Genomic DNA, 26,760 nt, shown 5'->3' with positions numbered 1-26,760 from the left:
TGCATGATTCTGCTGATACGACACGGAAATACATTCGTCATGCCAGAGCTTCTGTTTTTATTGTTGACATTTACAGAATTGAATGTGCGAGTACAGCGTTTATACAGAAAGCCCACTTTGTCCATACAATAAACAGACGGAACACATCTCCTCACACTATGTACAGGTTAAGCCATGATGAAGCCTGGGCCACGAGCACTCTTGGCATAACACTCAGTCACTCAAGCTTCAGAACAGGATGATGAGACTTTAGATGTTTAGTAATGTGACAGATAACACGTGGATTAGTGTTACTGGAAGGGTGGTATACCTGAAAGAGGGCAGCTGGAGGAAGAGAAGAGGGCAAATTCAGGATTGTCTGAAGCGAATTTGAACTCTGAATCTGAACATTTCAGACACAATAACCATCTTTTTTTTAAAATCATTAATTCATGCCCATGACTGATAGTTTTTAATTATTTTGGAGAGTCTCTCTTTTGTTTGGTTCGCTGCTCAAATGAAGGTGATGTTTGCTGAGAGTGAAGAAACATGATCACTAGTTTAGTGGAACAGTGTCAGCAGCACCGTGTTGGTCCTGAGAAGTATTTCAAGTGGAGCCACAGTAAAATAACTGCAATGTTAAATGACATGGAACAAAAGAAAATAGGTTGTTATAACTGAGTATTAACTTTGTCTTGTGGGATAAACAAAGTTCATAAGATAGCCCGGGTGGTGATTTCAGTGTTTTTTATATGAGCTGCAGTGTTTGTGAGAGTTCTCCATGTCAGGTACAGATACTGCTTCCTGTCATGATGTCAAGTTTAATCACAACAAGGTGCCAGTCAGAAAAAACAATGGATTCTTGAAATGAGATACAACTTATGGACTAATTAAAAAAAAAAAACAGTAGACATTACGTAAATTAATCAAGAAAAGAGAAAAACCGACACAATCACATCATCAAGAACTGAAATCTTTGTGTCTCTGTGGAGCCGATTCTCGCCTCACCACGCCACTGTGGAATTAAACACTATAAAAAACAACTTGTTCCCAGCTCTTAACTCCTGCAAAACCTTTTACACGTGTGACACTCTACAGATGATCCTCAATTTGGCAACTTTTTCTTTCTTTTTTTTTGGTAAAGCAAAACACTGTTTATCATCAGTATCTTTTGCAGCATATGAACTGCTCGTTTCAGGGATAATCAGACTACCAAAAATACAAACTCTGATACTTCTGATACATCTTGAAATCTCACAGATTATTGCCAGAAGCCTCGCTTATAATTTAGAGGTGATTAAAAGTTAAATGTTCTTGCCACACGTCCACAATCGTTGTGAGCCGTTAATTTGTGGGCCGTTAATCTATATTAATCTTCACTTTAATAAACTGGATTTACTCTGAGTGGCCTGTGTAGTTGAAACTATTTTCCGCTCTTAAATCCATTTTCTGCTCTGTGGCAATTTCTAAACTCCTGAGAGCTGTTAATTATTCCTGATAGCAGCAAATCAATTCATCACTCCTCAACAATTCTGCGAGCTCTTACGGAGTAAGAGAATTAAACCTGTTAAATCTATATTCATCTTTGGTGGTTAGACTACAGCAAAACATCGTCTCATAACTCAAATTACATTTCACTGACAAAAATCAGCAACTTCTCACCATTAGAGAGATCCAGTCACCATTTAGTGTCACGTAAACCAGTGCCACCATGTAACGTGTTAGGTGGATGGCTGAAGAAGTGTGAACACTGCAAGAAATACTGAGACAAGGGTTAGTGTTTTATTCTTCAAGTTGATGTTTGATACAGAGCTGACACTGAATCAGGGTAAAATCAAGTCGGGACAATGACACAGCAATAGGTTGAAGGGGTGTGTGTGTGTGTGTGTGTGTGTGTGTGTGTGTGTGTGTGTGTGTGTGTGTGTGTGGTGGTGGAGAAGGGGCTCAGGATGGAGTGGTTTAAGAGATTTTCGCATTTGGAGTGCTTGTGTTTCATTGTGTGTCTACATGTGTGCAGATGTAAATGTGTGTGTGTGTCAGAGTTCGGTGCCCACTGCTTCAGATTTTTGTGAGAAGCACGAGGCCGAAGGAGGAGAGGTTATGGCCACGGGGAGAAGACAGAGCGCCAGGCTCATTTGTTCTCTGCTCTTGGTTTTGTCACGAGTCCAGCTGTTAGCCAGAGGTCAGTGGAGTGAGACACTACGCCAGGGAGCGCTGACGAGGCTTGATCCTTGGATAGAGCTGCAAAGAAAACAAACAGAAAGATGAATGATGACTTGTTATTATGTGCTTTGTCTCTGACATCACAGGTACGTGTTATGTATTTCCTAAAACCTCTGTACTCTATGACTGGATGTGACAATAAACCGAGTTCAACCGAAATGTATTTGTATAATTAATTTGTCACAGTGTCAGAGAATAGCGACAACAATCCGGATTATCTAAGCAGAAATTCAAGCAGCCAGTCAGCCTAAACCCATGAGTAAGGTCAACAAGAAGTTTTTTTCCGTTCATTTGAGTCGGGGTAATCCATTTTGGCTGCGGCAGTCTGCACCACAGGGGTGTCCGCCAAAAAAGTTGCGACCTGTAGCAGAGAAGTTGAGCCAGATCCAACTTTTGGAAAAACGCAGCCCGAGTCAGCCTGAAATGTCTCTGAAGCTGAGACTATCCAGGTGGATTCATGAACTAAACTGTGTGTGTTCTGGACTAAGTGTGTGAAGGAGGGGGACTGATCAGCGAAATAGAAAGTTATTTCCTCTTTGTTTCACAGCGGGTTAACTTCAGCACAAATAAACCACCACTGCACAACCCAGTGACACATCATACTATCATTTCGTTTCATTATAGTTTAATCGGACGTGTATTTTCTCAGAGTGAAAAGCTGCTTTCCAGCCTGATCCCATTTGATCAGAATAAACAAAAATCCAACGTTAAAACTGATATGTAACAAATTATGTTTTTTTTACCCCCAGCAGGTTGCGGGGCACGTAGCCCTCGTTGTCTTCAAGTCGTGCCCACCACCAATCTGTTTCACTGTCGTCCTGTCGTCGCAGAATAGTGATGGCGTCTCCTTCGCTGAAGGCCAGTTCGTCCGGGTTCTGAGCTTTGTAATCCCACAGAGCGTACACCGTCCCCTTGTTCATTACACCCAACTTCTCCTGAACACCTGCATGAGAAAGTCCAAAAACACGAGTGTATTTAATCTAATCAACAGAACTTTACACCTTGCAGTACCACGGCTACAAAGTTGTGCAAACCTCAGTGAAGTTTGGATGGTTGTGGGTTGTTACTCACCGTACAGAAACTGGGAGCACTGGATGTAACCCTCCTCCATTTCCTCGCATTTATCTGCAGCAGTCTCCACGTCACTGATGGTGCTGGCAAAGATAGCGGCCCCCGACTCGACCAACAACTTGCAGAGATGAACACTGTTGCAGGAGGCGGCGCAGTGAAGCGGAGTCCTGTACCAGCAAACAAACAAAACAAAACATGAAAACAAACTCAATAAATGAATGCAAAAGACAAAAATCACATCCGTGTCATCGTCTCACCATCCGTCGCTGTCTGCGGCGTTGACGTTCACGCCGAAATCCAGCAGGAACTTGACTATGTGGTGATGCCCCGCACACACTGCATTGTGCAGGGGTGTGATGCCCTCGTCATTGGGAGTGCTCGGGTTCTCCACCTGGAAAACAACACAGCAGAAGAAGGATCCCGGTGAAAACATGAGTGCTTTATGCTACATGGAAATATAAATAAATGAAAATATACTCACGCTGTCATGACATACCTCGTAGATGATCCTCTGGACGAGGTCAAACTCTCCCTCCAACGAGGCGTCCAGCAAGAGAGCCAGAGGGTTGAACTTCACCCTGAAGCCGTGACCAGTGCGCTCAGAGTTTGGCTTCTTCAGGTTTGTGCGCTTCTCCTGTGGAGATAAAGAGAGGAAGCATGAGATTCCACCTCATTTATTGAAAACACTTTGTAAGTTTGTGTGTATGAGTCCCTCACCAGGGGCTGTGAGACCACTGTTCCACTCTCTTCTGGGGTGGTGACCTCCGGCACGGGGCTGGGCAGCAATGCCTCAGAGCCTCCCACGTTGTTGTTGTTGTCGTCATCATCGTCCTCTGCTCCTTCTGCTTCAGCGGGATCCCCCAGACCTTCTGGTGGCGAGGCTAGTGGCTCATTGTCGTTGGCGTCAGTAGATGGAGGCTGAGCCTCAGAGCCCGGCTCCTCCGCCCCTGGTGGTGGCGGCAGTGCCGTCTCAGACGGGAGGTTGCCATTGTCTGTATCAGCCACAGAGTCGCCTCCCAGATATCCAGGAGGATTCGCCGGCTGATAAAACGGTGTCCCGTTACCGGCACCGTTGCCACTTCCTGATCCGTTGCCTCCCTCTATGCCTCCTGCTAAAGTGTTGAATCTCTGGTAGAGCAGTTTCTGGATGTTGGGTCCACTGGGGCCCTCTGGTTCTGTGATGGAGCTGCGTTTCTTGAGCGGTCTCGGAGCGTTGGCCAGCTTTTTACGGAGCACCTCGAGATCGGCGTCACTTTGGTAGCGCAGCGGGGAGTGTACCATGGGCGTTAGCTTAGTAGGGCTGAGTGGTCGTGGGATGTTCTCCACGCTGGGAGGAGGCGCCAAAGGCTCCGGGTGCTGGAAGAACTCGTGATCGTCAAATTCTCCGTCAAAAGTGTCCTCACCACTGTGCTGGCCTTGGAGCAATGGGAAGGCCCCTCCCGCCTGGACAAAAGGCAGGGGCGAGGGGGGTGTCGAGCTGGAGGGAAGAACAGGCTTCCCGTATACTGGAGACAGACAGACAGTGTTGACATCGTCATTATTTACATTATTAATACACCTGTCAATTACTGTAAGTTGAAAGTCAAAGTTAAAATTGCCTATCACACACCTTCACCCTCCTTTAATAACTCATCACATTCACTGATCACTGCACCTGCAATTCCTTTTTGTTAACCACAAAAATGCTATTAACCAAATATTTTAAGTAACTAACTACTGGATATCTGCCACAGCGTGTTTGCACATTTGTATATTTGTTCATTTACTAATCATTTTCTTCTTTATTGTATTGTAAGTCACTGACAACTGTCCATAAACATCCTTTATATTTTTATAAAGAAAAAGTCTAAATGATTAATTGGCTCATTCTTTCGGCGCTGATTGAAATAAAGTAAATTTTGAAAATTCCTTTCATTTATCTAAAGTCAGTCAAACATCCTGATCATGAAAAGTTTTTCTACTGGAGTTTTTCAATGAGGCCTCACATACAGGACCATCCATTCAAACGCAGCTCTTACCTGCTTTGAGAGCAGGCTTGAGTGGCTGGCTCTTTGGCGCTGCCTGCTGGAGGTACATGTGATAAATGGAGCTGGAGTTCATGGTAGGCGGGCCCTTTCGAGGCGACTGAGGCCGTGATCCTCTGTCTGGGATGAAGGGGCGCACTGCCACAGCTGGTGGGGGATCCAGTCGCTCGCTCAGACCAGGGGGGAAAAGCGGTACGTTAGGCTGGAAGGTGGGGCTTGGCGGCACTGAGATTCTCTGCTGGATCTGCTGGGAGGACGAGCCTGTGGCGGGGGGGACGCGGGGCCAAGCAGGAGTTGGAGGGTTCGGGAGTGGGCGAGGAGGAGGAGGCTGATCCTTGCGGCGCTCCAGGGAGCTGGCCGAGTTTGCGGAGGTGAAGTGAGAGCCATAGGGAGGCGGCTGTGGTTTGGATATGGCAGGGGAGGACACGGCCATTTTGGGTTCTAGCACCTGTGAATGAAATTAAACATTTCTTTCAGATGTGATGTTACATCAGGAGGTTGATAGCTACAAAACATCACACATGCATTTAACTGAGATCAGAAAGAAAGGGGACTAACCTTTTCTGCACTTGGAGCGACGGGGGAGCCTGAGGGAGGGCTCTTGCCCTGGGTATCAGTCCCTGAGTCTCGTCTCTCAGGAGGCTTTAGAGATGATGTGCTGGTCTTGCCTACAGTAGGCCAACCAGTATCATTGGCTAGGGCACAAACAGGACACAGTAAGTGTGTTGCAACAGAGAAAAATATCCAACGATTTTGATGGTTTGACAAACATAAGTCTTTTTTTACATCTCGGGGGAGTGACGAAGCATGTACACCAGGAGCAGGTCGAAATGGTACCATTACCTTATTTATCTGAAATGTGTCACTTTGTCTGATTAACCGCATCAAGTGGATTATTTCAAGAACATGAGCATGTTTAATATTTTATACACATAGAAACCATATCTGTACCATTTTGACCTGGGCTTGGCATCAAATGGAGGGTTCAGGATTTTGATAAGCCTTTCCTATTAACCAGACACCATAAAGAGGCATTCGAACAGACTCCCTGTTGCCTTTTTGTTTGAAAAGTGGATCAAACCAGTTCTCTATAAATCCAGCAAAAAGCTGTATTACTTATTATATACTGTATACTTATTATATCATATACTTAAAACATGGCTAATATAGATCCAGGGTGAATTTTCCAATAGACTGCTAGTACAATATGCAGAAATCCTCTACTAGCCGACTGTTCAAGGAGGGGCGCTCTCAAAATTTTTCTGTTGAAGGTCCATGTGGCCAGAAACATCTGGCACATCACCACAATTCATTATTTTTACACAATGGACTTAAAATTGATCAAGACAACCGCAGACTAAATGTTTCAGCGGGAGCTGTTGTTCAATAGGACAAAAATCCTGATCACTTCACAGCCATGATGAATGAATGTGTCTGCATTAGTATTTTGTTACCTGCATATAGTCACGTAGTGTTTTAATTTAGTTAGCAAATAGTAACTAAACTGTGATTTAGTAGAAGACTCAGTAAGTACTGCCGCTCAGTGACTACTTATGTATGTACGAGATAAACAAAGGACAGGGTGACATGAAAGGAGATGGAAGAAAGACACAACAAAATCAGCAGCAGTATTTATGGTCCGATTCGACAGGAATTTGTTTATATATTATGTCAAAGCTGCAGTGTGGCGACCCGACTCGTGACAGACCTCGAAAAGTCTCAAAAGCCAATTATGATATTTTAAATTTCCTCTATGCTTCTTAATACATGTTGTAACTTTAAATAGTGAACAAACGCACACAAAAGCAGCTTCCAATCTTTTTTTGCAAACCTCTTTAAACGTAGCATCAGATTAATACAGTAACAATAAGTTCTACTAAATCTAAAAAGGAAACAGAGTCTCAGATTATCTGGGCTCTCACAGCTCGGTTGTTGTGAGAACGTGGTGTGAAGGTTAAAGTTAGGCAGGCTGGGAATGTTATGAAGCCCAAATATTTTGGACTGCTTTTTTTTTTTCATGTGTGAATTAATGGAGGCACTCAAGTTGTTGAACCTTCTCAGAAGTGTACAAACACACAGGATCAGAAGCGCTTTGTCAGCGTCACTTTCTTCATATGAGGCGCAACGTCAACTACAATTAAAGGGTGGAAAATTTCCGCAGATGGCAGCCAAGTGTTTCAAGATGGCAACGCCACTGCTTTGACGTCATTAGCCAATCCACAGAGAAAATGAAATGTCAACAAGTTCTCTCTCCAGTTGAGAAAAAACTGGCTGAATGCTGCACTGGCAGGAGAGCTTAATGACGCCAAACAAGGATGCTTCCATCAGTCAGCGATTGTTAACCAGGCACAGATGCTCATCTCCTCAGTTTCCCCAGCTGTGCATTTAAGCTGTCTTTTATCTATTGGAGACATTTTGTGGAGCATAAAAACATTAGTTGGTGACGACTAAAGAGAGGGCTAAAGGCGTGACTGGGCAGAATACAGTCTTAATTATCTTAAATTCCCGGCCAATTGAACTGACAACGATATTTAAAAAGTAAGGATGTAGTATGGAGTAAAATCTCCAGTGCATGCTGAGGATCCTGTGCTACATTCGAGAGAGAAGGTTCAGGAAGTGCCACCCCTTCTGCTTATGCAGCACTGTGCACTCACGGGACGTGCCGTCAGAGCCAGCGGAGGCTCCGGTGCCCGGGTGTGATTCTGGAAGGGACGGGGGTACCGGGTCCACAACGATGTCTAAATCAGACACCTTCCAAGGGCCGGGAGGCTTTCGCACACCATCTGCCCCAGGAAGAGTTGCCCCCCAAAACCCACCACACACCCAGCGAAACAGAGGAGACATTAACAAAGACGGGACGGCACAGACACATGAGAGGAGAAGGAGGAAAGAAAAGGAAAAGGGAATCACAGTGTACACAACAACAAGGAGAGAGGAAGGTTAGAGAAGAAGGAAAACAATCACAGAAATCAAGTCTAGGCAGAGAATTAATTGAGAAGTCAGGTAAGGAAGGAAACAGAGTAACAGTTGGAAATCAGGAGGGAATTACAGTCACAAGCTTTTCATGCAATGAGGTGTTAAATGTGTAGTAGTGTAAGACGTCTGCCACTGGGACTATTTAAGCTACTCTGTGACTGAATCATCGTCTCATCTCTTCCTTGTCTAACTGTCCATGTTCTTGCTCTTTTAATGAGGAAACAAGACAAGAAATTCACAGAAGATTTAAATGAAATCTGAGCCTAATGATCGTGCATCACTTGATATCCACTACTACGGTCTTTGACTTCAAATGAAAAACACACTGCAAATGTAATTTTAGCAGTTTCAACCAACCTGACTTGATGCGGCCATGGTTGGCTTGGTTATTAACACCCAGAGTCTGAGGTTTCAGTGGATCAGGTGGTATGTTGTAGCCTCCTTCTTGTCGGCCCGGTACCGGGACTTGTATGTACGGCCCAACAGCAGCGACGCGGCCCAGAGTACCAGAGGCTGGCTGGGGAGAGGGAGGCCCGTTGGCTCTGTTCAGCTACAAGAGGAGAAAGTTAGAGAAGTTTAAAATGTTAGTGTTAGTAATGTCATTTCTTTTGCTGTTTAACAAGGAGCTTTGCAGTCATCAGGACTTATTTTCTTCTTGAGCAAACAGTCTCTCCACTGCAGATGGTTTACAGAGCCCCCCAAGGGGACAGGAGCAAAAACTTTAGTCCACAACTTTCTTCTAAGGTTTAAGAATAAATTTTGTCACTTTATATTGAACATCTGCGTCTTTCTGGACTGACTTCTCACAGAGACAGGACACCAAACAAAGTCTTAATGAGGAGGTGTGTTAAGCGCTTTCAGTCTTACAGGAAGGTTCTCTTTTTGACGTGCCTCAGCTTTTTTCTTGTAGAGGCGTTCCCGCAGCTCGCTGATGCGCTTGTCCATGAGCGTGACTTCCATGTTGCGTTTGTTCAGAAGCTCCTTCTGTTGCTGCAGCTTGCTGTTTTGCTCCTGGTTCAACTTGTTCCTGATCTGTGGACGACAGATAATACCATCACGGTGGTCAAAAATAGTGGAGCCTACACAAGTATTCAGTGGATGTTGTACTTATTTGTGCAGTACCTGAAGCTCCTGGTAAAGTTTACGGAGCTCGAGGGCTGCAGCGCCGGTTACTTGGCCACCCAGGGTGGTCTGTATGCCATTGAGCTTTCCCCTCCGCAGGTCCTCCAGCTGCAGGCTGAGCTGCTCCACCCTCAGCACGGCAGACTGTAGCTCGGCCTGCTTCTCTTGAAACAGGCCGCTAACTTGCTCGATCTCTGCCGCTGAACATGAGAAATGAAGGAATCACATCATCATAATCTACATGTAGGGTGACTTACACAAAAAAAAAGATCCTCTCCAAAGTATACATACAGAGGTTGCCATTGATGACCTTGCTGTAGTCCACCTGGCCTCTCATTGCCCGAATCTTCTTGAGCTTTGCCTCTTGGTTTTCAACGCGATCCTTCAGCCTCTGCAGCTTCTCGCTCTCTGAAACGGTTTGCTGCTGACGTCGCTCCTGCTGCTTCAGGTAACGCAAACGTTGCTCCTTCAGAGAGAGACAGAGTTTGATATGTGTAAACAGGCAAACACAAGGTACGAAATGACATCAGACTGCATCCAACAGCGCAGACAGTCTCAGTGCTACCATGTTTATTCTTTTCAATGCCTATATTTGTATTGATATAAAACCAACAAGTCACCACTGCCAGGCAGACATACCCTAACTGGGCTAAATCTTTCTACTGTATGCACTAAATTAAATACGGTGTTGTGTCAAGACTGTCTGAAGGCTGAAGAAAGGGTCAGATGACTTCATCTCTCTTCCCAACTGAGAACTGCTCCAGTTAAGGTCCTAAAATAGGAAATGACAGCCCAGGTTTCCAAATGACTGCAGGGCTTCAAGTGGGGCCTACTTTTCAGCCCGCCACAACAAAGGCAATAAATGCTTTTTTTCCCCCCTTCTCCTATTGGTTGGTCTACAGTGGGCTTCATGCTGCGTGACTGATCAGCACACCACGAACACGATGATCAGACTTAGTTAGTGTGCTGAAAATCCACGGAGACTGACATGGTAGACTGGTTGTGTGGTGGTTTGCCGTCAAACTATTATTCCTTCGGTTATAAGACGAAATCTATTTTTTTAATAAAATGCAGCACAGAAGTTATTAGTCAAAATCAAGCATTATTTAGATTTCAGGATTTATATAGCAGGTCAATTGCAGGAGTAAACACTGTGTGAAATAGAAATTCTGACCGACCAGATAATACTAGCACGGTGACTCACACTGCCGCCCATCTCTTTTGTTACATAACTGTTTGTTTCAAGTCATGACGGAGCTCTTTGGATCAAAGTAGTGAACTTAACTGGCCTGCCGAGGCCTTAAACTGACTGGGCGAATCTGTCACAGACTAACATGACATCAGACCAAACTGCACCTTTCTGCCCTCCTATGTATATATATCGTCATATCAATCACAAGTTATGTTTGGTCCAAATTCAATGTCTCTCAGGCAAGTTACTACAAGAAATTGTAACTATGGTTGCCTCATCTGACAGAGTAACCCATGTGTTTCAGTGTGATCTGATCCCAGCATACGTTTATAATGTTTAGGTTTAACAAATAGTCAAATTAAGTGCAGAATTTCTACATTTTGAAATAATTTAAATCAGTAAAAGCAGCAGCTTGTGGGGAGCTTCCTCTGTCCTCCTAGAGGACCTGTGAGCCTTTCTGATGTTCCCCAGCACTAACCTAGAACAGCTCATTCATAAATTACTGCAATTACTGCAGAACGAAGACAAGATGTTACCTTTGCGACGAGCATCTGCTGCTGAGCCTCGATTTGCTGCTGCTGCCGCGTGGCCATCTCCTGCAGCTCTGACAGCGTGAGCTCCACACGCTGATTCCCCACCTAAAAACACACATACACATGAGACTTGGTCAACATGCTGAAATTAGAGCATGATTTGGACACCCGCTGAGTGTTATAAGAGCCACTGACCTAGACACAGACTGATGAGACTGTAAAGGCTTATACTTGTTGGCACTAGGCAATTCTCTTCTTTTAAAACCCCACTAAAAGTTTTCATTCATTGGGAGACATTTTTTTTTAGATGTTTTACAATATGCCCAAAGTGCTTTCAAACCAGTGACCAGTGACTCAACATTTATTTTTTTTGGCCTGTGGGAGCTGCTACAAGTACAATGATACACTTACAAGTATACACGACTCTTCCTCCGGCCAAAACAACATCATTCAGTATCTGAGTGAGAGCTAAAAAAGGTGAAAAGTTCAGCTCTTATCAGTAATACTTGCTCAACTGTGAGAACCTGCGCAGTGTCATGTATGTGTGTGCATCTTTATGTCATGTATGTTAGCAACATTCAGGGAAATGTTTGATAGAACAGCACTTTTAAAAGACAAACAAATATATCCGGCAAGAAAAGTTACATAAGTTAAAAATGTTACGTAAGAAGAAAAAAAACAAACACACACAAAAACAAAAAAAAAAAAGACATTTGCAGAAATGATTTTAAAAAGATGTCTGACTTCAGCTGCCAGAGGGTCAAACAGCAGGAGTCTAAACAGCAGTGAGAGTCAGACTCCAGACATCATTATAATGGGACATTAATTGTGACGAGACTCAGTAGGCGAGGCTGTGAGAGCAACGTGAGAGACATTTTTTGTTTAATTGCATCGCTGTATAGTTTGCATCACAATAATGAATTCCAAAGTATTGATGCTGAAAAAAACAAGACACTGCCTCCACTGATCTCCTTCATGGTTTTGATTATTTCATTATCGATTCATCTTTTCATGATTGTTTTGGTCTAATAAACACCAGAAAACAATAACCACCAGAATTATGATGTTAAAAATTAAAGAATTTGATGTCATTAAATGGTTTGTTACCAAGCAGCAACCTGCATAGCTTTTCTATTGATCTATCATTACAACTGAAAAAAAATACTGACTTTCACAGAGCCATGGATGACACGGTCCTCCTCTGGAGCCAGATCAGCAAATCAGCACTGTGTGTTCGAGACACCACAGAATAAAAAAGGACTCTTCCAGACTATCACTCTACAGACTTCTGAATGCCCTCAAAGCCGTCGCCGCAGTCAACACAGTGGCAGACTGCTCTTCAATGAAACAGCACAATGCGAGAGCGGTGAATACAGTCCTCCAACCAACCATCTGTACTGAAATGCTCAAGAGCTGGTAGATGTTGCCTTTAGGAAGTGTGTTCAAAGAGGGAGGAGATGACGCAGGAAATGTCACGGTGGGTTTTTCTTTTCCAATAACAGACAAGTATGTCTGTTATGTTTGGATAGAAAACATTGTTTAAACATGAGGACTTTAGCAAGAGCCAAGTGTAGGTTTTACAGTTTGCTTGATATGATCTTAAACACGTGTGTGACAAAGCTGGAGACTTTAGATAAAGTCCACGTGAAATAAACTATAAATAAAATGCAAAAGACAAAAATATTGTATGCTTCTACTTAGATTAGAGGAGACAGACGTGTGACTCATTTGTCTAATTAAACCATGTTTGCTTTAAGGAATCATTTGACTTTTATGGTAGAAACCAATAGTATGCATGTCATACATCATTTAATCTCTGAGGACACTCAGCACAAACATTTTGCAGATTTTCACAGGTGGCGTTTGTTCAAGAATTACATACAAGAACGTGCGGCGAGGGGGGGTGGGGAGACGGACTCAACCGAGGTTGAGCTGGGGAGAGCGAGGGAAGCCACTGGCACACAATGCAGCCACGCTCAAATGCACTCAGGCAACGCTGCATCAGTGGCAATTCACCCGAGGGAGAAACAGACACACACACCCTCAGACAGTGATGAAGTGGGAGTTAGAGAAACACCCGACTGAGCAGACCAGGAAGGGAGCGAGAGCAGCCACAGCCTCGCTGATGAGGGATTAGTCCCACTGGGAGACTAAAAGATTAAAAGAACACGGTAACGCATGACTATTACTCATGAAATAATGTTCAGAGGAGCAAAAATGTGAAAGAACTGACACTTCTTTGATTAACCGAATGCTCAGCAGAAAAAATTAAGCAAGCATTTTGAACATCAGAGAGAGTGTGATCAGCGTTTTCCCACTAATATCTGACAGAAAAAGATGGATCAATTAATCGAGAAAATAAATTGCAGATCAACGTCTGTTAAATTTCAGGCTACAGCTAGCAGCTGGTTAGCATAGGGTAGCAAAAACACTGGAAAAGGGGGTGGGGCAGCTAGACTGGCTGTGTCTAAAAGGTAACAAAGTCCACTCAGTGTGTCTAAAACTCGTTAATTGACTAATTAAATATCTCGTTTATGTGTAAAAACTCAAAAAACGACTGATAAGTGTTACTGAGATGTTTCAATACTGCCAATAAGCTGTCATCACCAACTGTGGGAGCATGAAATCGTGATATTGAAACAGAAATGTGTGCGATCACTTCTCTTGAAGCACCTCTGCTTGAGATGGGCAGCGTCCTCAGAGGATGATCAGCTCTGCTTGGTGGAAAGAAAGCCCCCCAGGGGTTTGGGCAGCAGCCCGTGGAAAAAGCCAAAGCAATGATCCTCTTAGGGGTTGTTATATCATTCAGCAGGCTGACTGATTTAATCCTCTAAATCAGATATTAGGGAGAAACTCGGACACAAATGAGCCTCGGCACTTGGGAGGTTAAGCGGAGCCGGCAGTTTTTACTTGCTGTGGTGTGGTTTTTATGGGTTAGTAGCATGATACTGGAGATTCAATCAATAACCAATTTCTATTTCCGTAAAAACATATATTACCTCATGATACTACATCAAAAGTTCAGGATAATAAAAGGAATGGCTCCTGGGTGCTCTTGTGCTACTTTTTTTTTTTTGAAAACAAAAACCACGACCTCTCCGTCTCCCTGCTGCGCTGGATTCTTCGCTCCACCCTTGAGGTGTAATTAGTTACGATTCCTTGACCGCAACACTTTGCTATTGTGAAATCTGGGACAGACGGTCAGAGAGAAGAAGAGAGAGAGAGAGAGATAGAAAGGATGCCGCGCCAGAGGCTGCCATTATCGGGAGGCATTCACATCTTCTAGCACACGCGCTTCCTAAAGCTAGAGCTCAGCATGCACAAGAATGGGTTCACCTGACAGGGAAAGGCCTGTGATGTTAGTCTCACACAGCAGCTTAGTATCAGGATCCTGATGTATCCACAGATATTCACCTCACAGAGAATAATGCTTACTTTGTTGCAGAGTTAAAATAATAAATAAAAAACACTGTATATATTGTGTTATGACACTTTTGTTACACACTTATAACCCAAATCTATATGTGGAAGAAGGCATCAAATTACAGTAAATTACTGCCAGTAGTATTTCTATTTTAATATCATTTAGATAATGCTAATTAGGTCTCACCCCGTTCTCATTGTGCTTCTCTCCAGCGTTTCCACTTCTGCGACTCGTCTGATCCTGAGACTGCTGACTCCCTGCACAAAAGAAACAAACAGTCACCATCACAAACAGAGGCAGGACAGATACACACAAGTGTGCACGGACAACCTCGTGCACACTCGCACACAAGTGCAGATTCAGATGCTACGAACGTCGTCAGGAATAGTTTGAAAAATTCACTGACGTGATTGCACATGACAGATGGATTTAAGAACTGGGACAAGCACTGCTGACTAAAGCCACCTATCTCAAACTTTTGTTCTTTATAAGACAGGCTTGACAGGAAGATGAAAATAAATGATTTCAAACATCACAGGAGAAGACAGAAAACAGGACACTTCTGCTACACGTCTAAAGAAATCACCTTGATGGGACCTTTGCTGTAAAACTATACTTTAGGCTGCTTTCAGACAAAATCCACAGCTGTGGCTTAAACAGTTTTTTCCTATTCGTTTAAGTTAGGGTAGTGCGTTTTGGATCTGGCTGTGCCCCAAGTGTTTCTGCACGTAGAACGTATCGACCGGCGACAGAGAAGTTGAGTCGGATCGAATGTTTGGAAAACTGCAGCCTGATGTCATGTTGTGGCCACCAGTCAAACTCTCCGCAGTCAACCAGAAAAGTCTCTGAAACTGAGATTATCCAGGTGGATTCATGGACTAAACTCTGATACTCCACCTGTTGTTTCCTGGTTTTGTTTTTTTTAATGTACCCAGCTTAGGGCTCGCAATTAAAGCTGCAAAATAAAGACAGAAGAAGTTTCTTTTGTCCAATGGTTTGAGAGAGAGACAGAGAGGGAGGGAGAGCTTTGGTTGGAGACAAACAGTGAATGAGAGTTGGGGGAGCGCCGGCATCGATAAAGCCTGTTAGACTTTCGTTACCCTGACCCCCACACACCGCCGGACAACCCTGGTGCTATTCGCTGCAGCGCCTGATCCTGTCTGAACGTGGCACCACCTTCAAATTTATATCAAACATGAATCAGATCATGATCAAAATGAGATTGTTCCTCTGCCACATGTTAACTATGTGTGGACTTCCTTTACTTTCAAGTATATTTAAAAAGGAATTAACGTGAGTCACTGATCTCGTGCAGAGCTGGGAGCGTTCCACACCTGGCTTTCTACGTGGCATTTCTCCAAACACAAATCCAAAAGATTAATGTTAATGCAGTGTGTGTGCAAACAGAGAAGCGATTTATTCCTGTCAGGCATGTCCCATCAAGCACCCATTAGTCGATTTTTCATCTTACACAGCCTTTTAAACTCTTGATACAAAGGGATACCGCATAAAAACTGTGTTTACAGAGTGCGTAGTATTGGCTGGTTCAAAGAAAAAACTAACGCCACACACTGTTTGATTTTAACCCGACTTAAGTTAATACTGGGAAAGCAAACTTTAGCAGACTAAAGACACCAGGGTGAGAAAGGAAGCGGGGGAGACACTGACTGACACCAGCATTCAAGAAGCTAGCTGAGCAGCCAGACAGAACAGGTGTCAGGAATTCCCTGACAACACCTCCGCAACAACTCCACCCACCACCTCCAGGCTCCTTCAGGTAGAGACCACACGAAGCAGAAAAATCTCCAGACAGAGGAGAACGTGATAACACACACCTTGATCGCTGCTCTCAGTTGGTGAATCTTCATGCCGGAGGAAGAACTTGACTTCTTGTTTCCGAGGCCCCCATTTCTGCAGATGTTCGTACATCATGTGTTCGAAGGGGATCGCTCGCTCTGCAGAGACACAGAAGTTAAAGAAAATATAGAAAACAGAGTTAAATATGTAAAACAAATGGAAACAAGTCAACTAATGCAGCAATCTACTGCATATCCAACAAGATAAACGCAAAACTCTGTGTTGCCAGATTGACATTGACGCCACTCTCCGTCCTGTCACTCGAGCTCTTTTCAGGAGGTAACAAAACACACTTATAGCATTTAAACCTCATTAATTAACTAATAAAATATCTTGTTTGTTTAATCTGTACAAATGCCGTTGTGTAAAAACTACAACTTGAAACAAAACGCAGTTTTACAGACGGTAGACTGACTATTTCTTTGCCAGAGTATTCTTTTTCGTTTCATATTTAACAGATACGAATTACTAAAAAACTGCATTTCCAAACCGTCGATCTATTACTACCTTTGACAACTGTGTTTATTGACAAACCAAATTAAACCAATCATTTATGGAAATAAAATCATCGAGCAAACTTATGATCTGAGGCACTTTATGCTGTCAACTGTTTACATCTTGGCAGCATTGAGATTTTCAGAATTAAATGAAGTGCTGATGTCCCTTTGAAAACTAAGGCTGCCGAGACTGGTGGATGTGTGCTAAAACTTTGTTGCATTTCAAGAGGACGGCACTCTGTGTGCAAAAGCCGGGAGACAAAGAGACCGAGACAAAGACAGAGAGGTTTTAGGAGGTTTCGGGGGCAGACAGCTGCATTGTCAGACACCAGCCGAACGCGATTGCATAACGTGGGTTAATAAAGCCCTTGGATGGGATGTTGTTTTCAACAGGGGAGTGGCCCCTCAGCGAAAAATGCTGATAACACCGGGTATGTCAGCACGACTGTGGTGATGGGAGCAAATCGCACGGACCGGGTGGAATCTGCTGTGACAGTGCAGTGGACTGAAGCAGCACGTAACCTTTTTCTGCCCCACAAATTTGGACTTTTAGGGTGAATTATGTTGGAATTGGGTACATGTATTTTAACACGTGAATGTGTGAAACTTTTGCTTTGTTTAGAGCTTCTCCATGATTCTGTTTTCTTTCTTTAATAAAGTGCTTTAAATTAACTAGGAACGCTAAAGGCCACGGCTTTAGAAAATGTAATTATTTTACACGTAAGTGAAGTGTCAAACTGTGATAATGGAGTTTCAGACACACACTTAGATGAAGTTCGAACCAGCTCTTACCGTTGCCTCGCCAGACCTCAGCCAGGTGGCAGCCACTCTCGCCGGGCTCTTTGCAGAACTCGACGACATCCCGGCACGTCGTCTCGGGCGTGATGGGCACCTCAGTCACAGCCTGTTCCCCGTCACTGAGGTACACCGTCAATATCATCTGAAACAGGAATAAAAAATAAAAAAAAAAGAGTCAGGAGGAGATTGACACAGGAGAGAAAGAGAGGATTTAAAAAAATGTTATTACATGAAAATGTGTTCTGTAGGAAATATATTTGAGATGTACTAAAAATAAGAACATCTGTAATTGCCTGATGGTGTGGTTTAAGGACGAAGCTTAGCTCACTCGAGCGTTGTATGAAGCCCAGTGTGCTGACGCTACATTTTGCTGTCCACCAGCGGCAACTGTTAGTTTGAGCTGCTCGTGGACTCATGCCTGTGCCTGCCACATTTCTGTTTACTATGATTAGAGCCTGCCATAGCGTTGAAGATATATCGTTTAGGCTGTGGAGGTGAGACATAGCAATGCAAGTCCTCACATGCTTTTGTCAGTACTAAAAGAGGTAAAAGCAGAGTTCAACAAATAACTTTCAGGACACGTTGAGGAAACTGCAGATCTGTTTTCAGCATACTCTCAAGTGTGAGGTACTGAATCACTCAATGTAATAGCCTGCAGGCGGAAGACAGGCTTAAAATGAACTTAAATGAACCTAAATGCAGCAATCTTCAAGCGATCACCAGACAGTGTAAGCTCAGTGCTGCGAGTTCTCCTTTGTACCTGCAGCTATCAGACTGTATAACACTATCATCCATACGTCTTCAGCCAACGAGCATGGTGACGAGGTGACGTGGGTGCAATGTGTATACAACCTTTGGACTTAAGCCACATAGCACTGCCTGCATACTTTGTGTCTTCAGCTTGGATACAATGATTAGGCGATCAATCAATCAGCCAACTGACTGGCAGGAAATCAAGAAACGGCTAGAGCTGTGTGTCATATACTTACTGTATGTACTTTCTCTCCATCAGCATAGATCTATGAGCAAATCATCTACCACAGAGAGCTCTACGAGCGTATTATCTGTGTTGGAACGTGGAACATTTATGGTACTATGAACAACCTCCTCTGACTTTTTCAGGCTTTTTTATGACACTGAAGCATATTGGATGTAACTGGGTTTTTCTTTGACACTAATCAGCAAACAGAGCCTTAAATCTCACGGCAACACACTCACACAGACCCAATGCATGTCAAATGTTAGCTGTAAAGGAAGAAAGAAAGAAAATGTCCCCAAATCCAGCTGATAGAAAAACATTTCCAAGAAGATTTAGCCATTGCAAAGTATTGACTTACTGTGCTAAATTCTTCTGTGGGGCATACGAAAAACTTTAACTTCTTTGCTTCCTTGATTTGATTAAGCCGCATGGATTAGTATGAGCTCCTGTATATTCAGTGTTACAGCACGTCCACATGATGTTTTTTTCCTTCTGTGGTGGTGGCAGGCAGATTTTTTTTTTATTGTTTTCTATGGCACAAAGCACTCTGGAGGGGGGCTGAGGTGTGTCTTCCTGTTTCATGTGACAGGCCTCACTGCAGAAAAACAGCACTGTGCACAACCGTGACGGAGAATATCTCCAGAAGAGTTTGGAGGGGATTTTCAAAATGAAGTAAAAGTGTTAGCTGTGTTTGAAAAGACAGCGGTGATCACGACATCTGTGCGAGTTCAGCTCGTTGACTGTAAACAGAGTAAAAAAAAATAAAGGGAAATCTGGATTTCTTATATTTCACTAGTTTGTTCTACTTGTGCAGTTTTTGTACATGCTTCACTGGTTGAACATGCAGTTGAAGTTAGGCAGGACTGGAGCCATGAAACAATTCAAATTGAATGCAAATAAAACCAAGTAATCAAAACTCAAGATTAAACATTACTTACACTATCAGCGGCCGTCTAGACCAACAGCTACAACGCTTTGTTTACATACGGCTCACAATGTCAAACCGAATCAATGAAAACTACAACAAAGAACAAAAACCTCTTACTATGTCTACATCAGAGCAACTACACAGTTTACTGTTAAACATATCAGCTACCATTCAGGTATTTTACACATGCATAATTTAGTAGGTACTCAAATGCAAAGAGCAATAAAGTCGTACGTGTGGCAGCATTTTTAGTGCTGCAATAATTGTCAGCATAAGCCATTGTCATATTATATCTAAATTTATTCACGGACCGACCTATAGATTATTACTTCAGGAGTTTTTTCTGAGACAAAGTGACTCATCCTTCGTAATGATGCAGCCATGTGATTCATTGACATTTTCTGCAGCAGCCGAACTGAAACAATATGGTCACTTGTGACGTCAGACGGCAGATTATTGAGTCTAAAAGCTCATATTTTAGGAAAATCAGAAATCATGTATAATAAAAATAGTAGTGTTGCTTCTGACAGCATTTTTCAGACCCAGTGTTCATACAGATGAGTAATGGATGTCATTTTTGGGACCCGATGTGCAAGAGCGATAAGAGAAAAAGTGTTGTAAACAAGCTGTAGACCAGTTATCTTCACATTTTACTGATAGATAATTACTGTGCTAATCCCCGAGGCATATTGGAGTCCCACCAGCTGCATAATAGGTACAACATAACGCAGGAAGAAAAATAATGAACAAAAAACAGCCCAGTGAAGCCAGTAATGACGTGAGTTTGATTACAGTTAAGACTAATGATGTTATTTGAATTTGTTCTGCTGGAAATATTCATATTTACATTAATGTCTTACTACAGTGTTCAATAAAAGAAACATAATACGTGAGAGAAATATTGTAGTAATACAAAATGCATCATAATCTGCACTCCAACACTCAAATCGCAGACCTACATGCTGAATATCCTTCAGTGCAAACATTCGATTAATCCAGACACGCAATTAACCAATCAGAGAGCAGAGCACCGGCGCAAACTTCGGGCCTGTCACAAAACAACAATGCTGAACATGCTGAAATAATGTGAGTATACATTCAGAGTGTGATGATCCAGCTGACTGACCACTGGAGAAATACCAACCGCCCTCACTAAGTTGCGTCTGCCCATGGTTCTTTTGACAGCCCTCCGTTTCCTCCTGATCTCCTTCTTTGCTGGTCGGTGATGCTCCTTAGCCCAAATGGGGTTTTCCTTGGAGAGGCTAACGAGGCCACGTAACACTATAGTCACAAACCTCTTCATCATAAAGCCGCTGCCGCTTTTGCAGGCATGAGAGTTAGAGAGTTATGCCATCCCGAGCAGACCTCTGAAACAGACAGCGGTGCGTGCATTGGGAAAGTGCTGCAGAGGAGACTTGGGAGGAAAAAAAAACACTTGCTGTATGTGTAATTCAGGGAGGGAGGGGGCGAAGAGAAAGAGCTAGAGAGAAACAAACAGTGAAAGAAAGAGAGAGATAGAGAGAGAGAGAGGGAGTCACGGGGTGGTGGGTGGAGGAGGGTGCAGACGAGTCCTTCTACTGGAAAATTGTCCCTGGGTTGTGCCAGCGGCTACAACACCAAACGACTCTCTGCTAATGAGACTAGTTTGGCCACAACTGTGTCTGGCTAGGGTACTATCATGTGGAGGCGAAAGGGATCTTCTTGATACTGTATGATGGCTGTACATGACCAGAAACATACAGCATCCAGTCATTTCTTCTCACAAATCCTGTCACTCGTTTATTCACTGGGGTAACCACAAAGAAGAAGATAGATCCAGAAATACTTGTTCTTTAACTAAAAACTTGTTTTTTAATGAAAACACCTTCCATAAAACGCCATAAACTCAGCTCCCAAATGAATCGACTCACATGGTGTCAAGAGAATATATAATTCTAACCACACACAAGCCCGAATATGTGGAACAGGTGTGATCAGCGTCTTCTGGTAAAACACACAAACAGCTTAATCATAGCCAAATCCAACACAGGTTTTGGGACTGGGACACGAGAAGGTTGCCTTTGACATTCTTGAGTGATAGAAAAAAAAAAATCATGTAATGTTGACATTTCTGCTAAAAAAAAAAAAAAGGAAAAAAAAAGAAACGTCTGCCCTTCTGGCTATAATGGAACAGAACCATGTGGAGGATGGAGGATGAGGTAATGATGCGACAAATGATGTGAACAACCAGAGAAACAATAATGCTGTTATGTATTTCACATGCGTAAGATGAGCAAGATGTGAACATTTAAACATCTTTCCTTTAGCTGGACACACAAGATGTCTTGAAAGTGCTCTGTTAAGATGGATAACCCGAATTATAACTACACGAGCGCTGGTATTACTGGCTCATCTTGCAGAGCTTATGTGTCTCTCTTTTGATATTTCATAGTTTTTTTAAATGTATCTTCTTTCATTGCGAACACACGACAATGCTGGACAGAGTCATGGGAATGCAGCAGGATTTAACCCGCTGTTTAAAAAAGGATGTGCCCCTTTGATTGAAAGCTGACTAATGCGCTTTAGAGGAAGGCATTCAGAAGGTCTAATTAATCATTTATACTTCTTCAACCAGTAAGAAAAGAGTTCCAACGGTCTTAAACAGGTGGGTGTTGCTAAATAAATCAATGACTGACTATTTTCGTCTGTTCTCGTTGAGTTTGGTGAAACAGTCTGACAGTAATACTCATATTCATTAACCTCATGACATTTTATTTAAGGGTGCTTTCACTGATGCCATTTTAAATTAGCACACTTACAAAAATGCTAAAAATAAGATGCAATATTTACATTTTCTTTAAGTCACGCTCTGCCCAGCTCCAGTGTGTGAGATTAATGCCATTTGACAATCTACTCAGCTCAAAAGTTCCCCTTAACAACAGAGCATTAGTCGACGCAGCCACACAGACCTAGATCTGCCAAGGTCTCATTGGCTGCCGGAGTCACGCGAGACCCAAGTGCAGGGCTGCCTCTCTGCTTGACTGGCTCTTTGACTCTGATAGCCCTGTTGGTGCCACAGGGTACAAACGTCCACGCAGGCTACCAGCGCAGTCAATCCCACCACGGCTGCAGCAAACATGGGAGTTACCTCTCTGTTACTATGCGCTCCTGAAAGCCCACGAGTCTCTCTGAAGTTGTGTTGTCAAGCAAAGTGTTATTGGGATGCCGTGTTCTCAAACAACAATGCACAATCGTGTGGAAAGATAGCCAAGACTGAATCACCTCCGTTTATGATGACACCTTACTGAACCTACTGTAAACTTATCCTGCATCCGAGTTCATGTTCCCCTCCCTGAAGGCTAAAAGGGCTGCGACCAGTTCTCCCACAATCCATCGCTGCATTCTCAGCACTAAAGAGATTAACAAAAGGAGGTCCTAACAAAGCAAGACTCCAATAGACATTTCAGGTAGTGTCCTGAACAATAACGCCGAACAACAGACTGAAAATAGTTCTTCATTTAACATTTAACAACAACCGAAGCGCACTGTACAGACTGATTTAAATATAGCAACCATTGTGTTTCAACGTTATCGACTGTGTGAGGTTTGCCTGAGTGTTCAATACTGCATGAAACGTGTACTGATAACTGATACCTCTACTTTAGTTTACAGGTACAATTACTATGAAAAAACACAAACATATTTGCTAACATACATCTTCAATCTTGTGAGGAAAACATTTTATTTCTTTTGCAAAAAAAAAATCAAACAGACTTCAGATACACCACAATCGCTATTCATCAAGTTCAGCACTGTTTACCCTCTCCCTTTTGTTAGTGTTTCGGTTTCAATGTAACCATCAACAGGAAAAAGTGCCGCAGCCTTGAACTCAGGCAGCAAACATACCGTACGACAGATAAAGTTAAGCCACCTTTTACTTGCAGATTAGCTGAGAGGCGATGGCATAGGCACTCGGACGGATATCTCGCTTGAACTTGCAACTTTGGTGTGCAAGCAATAGTCAAAGACAGTCCATCCATCCGTCATCTGTCGCCAGTTTATCACAGGGCACATAGAAACAAATTCACCAACCGTTCACACTCACATCCACACATGAGGCAAATTTAATCACCTGTTAAGTGCATGTTTTAGCACTGTGGGAGGAAGTCACAAATCACATGTGAATGAGAAACCCCCAACATGCCACAGATGACACCAGGATGATTCGCACCTTGCACACACAGGTTTGATCTGTTTAATCAGTGGTTATGAGGGCACTGATCTTTAAAGAATAAATAAGAGAGTCGATTACATTTTTTTATGCTAAGAGAGCATGGGGGTTGCGTGCACTTACCGGCATCATATTGGCAGCTTTGGCAGGTCAGAACCAGGGGTGCATCTGCAAGTTGATTTACGGCTCACCCGCTTATCTCCACACACCTCGCTAGTTTATGGACTCTGGTTACTCCAATGTGACAACCAACTGGGCCTCAGTCCGCTCTGTGAACCAAAGCAGAGGAATTATATTTAAGCGCTATGTAAGTGAGCATTGCTGGTTTGGTTGTTGACACCCAGAATAACACATATCATCAGCCGCAAGCGCTGGTTTAAATGGCCCAGGCGTGGCTCTCCGTGCTGCTGCTGCTACAAACAAGTCAGCCAGTTAGCACGCAAAGCAACGCGAAACTAAACTACACGCAGCGACAACAATAAACACAGGAGCTGTACTCACCAATGTCAGAGACACTTCATTGTTTCAGGGAGTGAATCTCGGCTACGTTACTGTTTAAAAAAAGGCACGTAGCTAACCGAGCCAGCTGTCAGCCAGCCAGCCAGCCAGCTAACGTAAAGATGTTAGCGGCGTTAGCTGCTCTCAGAGGCGGCGGCGGCGGTGGCTAAAGGGACGGCACACTGCAAGGCTATCTCTCCGCTCGCGTCGGTCCTTTCGCTGGCATTGGCTTTTTGCACATCGGCGCAAGCTGTCGACGGAGAAAAAAAACGCCCATTCAAATCGGCCAGCTCGTTTTTTTTCTTTTCTTTTTTTTACCGAGCGCAGTGAATCATCGTTAGCAGGCTAACAGAAATACAAATAGCTGGGATCCAGTTGTTGACGGCGGGAGGGGCGGGGCGTCACGTCAGCGTAGAATGTCAGGAATCCAACGTCAGGAGCCACGACGGCGGTTTGTCGACCGTTGGTGCGGTTTTAGCTCTCGGTAACGGACGTTATTTGTCAAAAAAACACACATTAGTCCTCTTATATTAACAATAATTCAACATGTATCCATCCTGTTGTTCGTAGCAACATTTGTTTTTTTTTACAGCGTTTAAATGTCATAAAACGTCGCTGATACCTTGCCTGGATCCATTATCGGACACCGAGCAAGTCGCAGCGGGACTCTGCTATTTTTGTGGTTACTGTTTCTGTGCAGCTGTATTTCACTTCACAAGTAGAGGGTGACAGAAAGGTTACGATGGGGGAATAACAGGTTCTAGTTTTATATATATATATATATATATATAATATATATATATATATATATATTAGGGCTGTCAATCGATTAAAAAAAATTAACTAATTAATCGCAAAAATTTCTGTAATTAATCGCGATTAATCGCGATTAATTTATCAATAAATGTATCAATAAATTAATTGCATTTTTTTAACAATGAATATTTATTTATGTAAGATGATCAAATTAGTGTAGAATAAACACAGAGAAAGTATATTTAAATTCATTCATTTTATTGGCTTAAGGTGCACATATGTACAGTACAAATAGAAAAAAGCCAGAATGTGGAAATGTATATGTGTGTGTGTAAGCATATATAGTGACTGCTTCTCTGTAGGATAAAGTATGCGTTCACACAAGGCACATGCATCTGAAAATAAGATGTGGATATGATGCTGTGGAAGTGGGTTTACTCGACCATTAAAGTGCAGAAAAACAAAACAAACACAAAGATTTCCATCCTGTCCAATACACATTTACATCAACTTCGTTCATTTTCTGCAGTCTAATTTAACTCTCTATATAAAAATGTATAACATACAGCTCTCCTTATAACGAATCCAAAAGGTAAAGGTAGTTTTAACTAGATAGGACAAATGAGTTACAGCCAAGGCTGGATCAACAGTGAGCAACAACCAAGGGGCTCCCAGAAGTCTAGAGACTCCCGAAAGCTAATCACATATCATCTGGTTTTTACTATTTTAATTTAAAATAAATGTAAAACTTAGTTTGGGAGTATGCACCACCCAAACATAATATCAGCTGACATTTAAGTTGGTCCTAGGCTGCATATTCCTGTATTAATTTTGCTTTTGTCAACAATGCCTATGGTGGGTCATTTAATGAGTGATGTGTCAATTCAATATTTTTTTTCCTAAGTCTTATGACAAGGCTTATGATGTAAATATTTCTTGCCTGCACCCATGAACTCTACAGATAAAGTGCAGCGAGTTTACCTATGGGTAAAATACCTCAGTTTGCATGTGGTCAAATGTATTTTATTAGAACAAGATAAACCTCTTCAGGTCTGTTTTTCAGAAGCTCAGTTTTTATTATTTGATTTGCCTCGGGTTATACACACCTCTGCATATGATAAATGAAACACATTTTACCTGCAGAAAACACTGCATGCATAAATCCACCAGCTTACCCAGTAAAACAGCAATTGCAGAGCTTGCAGGATGTTAACATGGCAACAAGTTGCGTTGCTGGTGTGGATTTACAGTAGATTAAAGTGAGGTAGAAAAAAAACACTTGGTCTGAGAGATGATGTCTTAATGCTGTGTGACGCCTTCTTCCACACTCTGACATGTGCTGTTGATGACAGACGTTATAGTTTCAGGCATCTTCTTCATCATTTTAGCAAATTCATGATGGCACAAGGTTTCGAATAGCTTTTTCTTTTTCAATCCTCTGCATTTCTCACCACCAACACAATGACAACAGAGTAATAAAATGCTTCTATATGGAAACTTTTCAGGAACTATAAAGACGACTGTTTAGATCTGAACCCAAAAGCGCATCAGGATGACCTATGATGTCTATGAAGCCATAATCCAAGTTTTCATTTGCAGCTTTTAGCAGCTGTTTCAGATACATTTTTTTAACATAATCAATGGCTGCAAAACAACTGTATATCCTTCTGAAACTGCAGCACACATACACTCA

The 26,760-nt window shown here is 42.8% G+C and overlaps 1 protein-coding gene across 4 annotated transcripts; it reads right to left on the bottom strand.

Moving 5' to 3' along the window:
- Positions 1-418: 418 nt before the first annotated feature.
- Positions 419-25,043, bottom strand: ppp1r13bb (protein phosphatase 1, regulatory subunit 13Bb). Of its 4 annotated transcripts, none has more exons than XM_027284096.1 (19): positions 24,934-25,043; positions 23,937-24,082; positions 17,691-17,838; positions 16,380-16,499; positions 14,731-14,801; positions 11,124-11,225; positions 9,687-9,861; positions 9,396-9,595; positions 9,141-9,305; positions 8,631-8,823; positions 7,952-8,080; positions 5,856-5,992; positions 5,292-5,745; positions 3,991-4,778; positions 3,755-3,907; positions 3,531-3,664; positions 3,274-3,440; positions 2,946-3,145; positions 419-2,220 (listed from the first exon to the last, which is right to left on the bottom strand). In XM_027284096.1, the coding sequence occupies exons 2-19, from the start codon at positions 23,943-23,945 to the stop codon at positions 2,179-2,181; spliced, it is 3,387 nt and encodes a 1,128-aa protein (XP_027139897.1). In that variant the 5' UTR covers positions 23,946-24,082; positions 24,934-25,043; the 3' UTR covers positions 419-2,178. The 4 variants fall into 4 exon arrangements, with proteins under 4 accessions (XP_027139897.1, XP_019126167.2, XP_027139898.1 ...); XM_019270622.2 differs by lacking the exon at positions 24,934-25,043 and adding an exon at positions 24,315-24,779; XM_027284097.1 differs by lacking the exons at positions 7,952-8,080; positions 23,937-24,082; positions 24,934-25,043 and adding an exon at positions 22,897-22,929.
- Between the last annotated feature and the right edge of the window lie 1,717 nt (positions 25,044-26,760).

Source organism: Larimichthys crocea, chromosome XI (genome assembly GCF_000972845.2).
Source record: "Larimichthys crocea isolate SSNF chromosome XI, L_crocea_2.0, whole genome shotgun sequence".
NCBI classification, from domain to species: Eukaryota; Metazoa; Chordata; class Actinopteri; family Sciaenidae; genus Larimichthys; species Larimichthys crocea.
The sequence above is the reverse complement of the archived record's forward strand: the minus strand, read 5'-3'. Positions and strand labels throughout refer to the sequence as shown.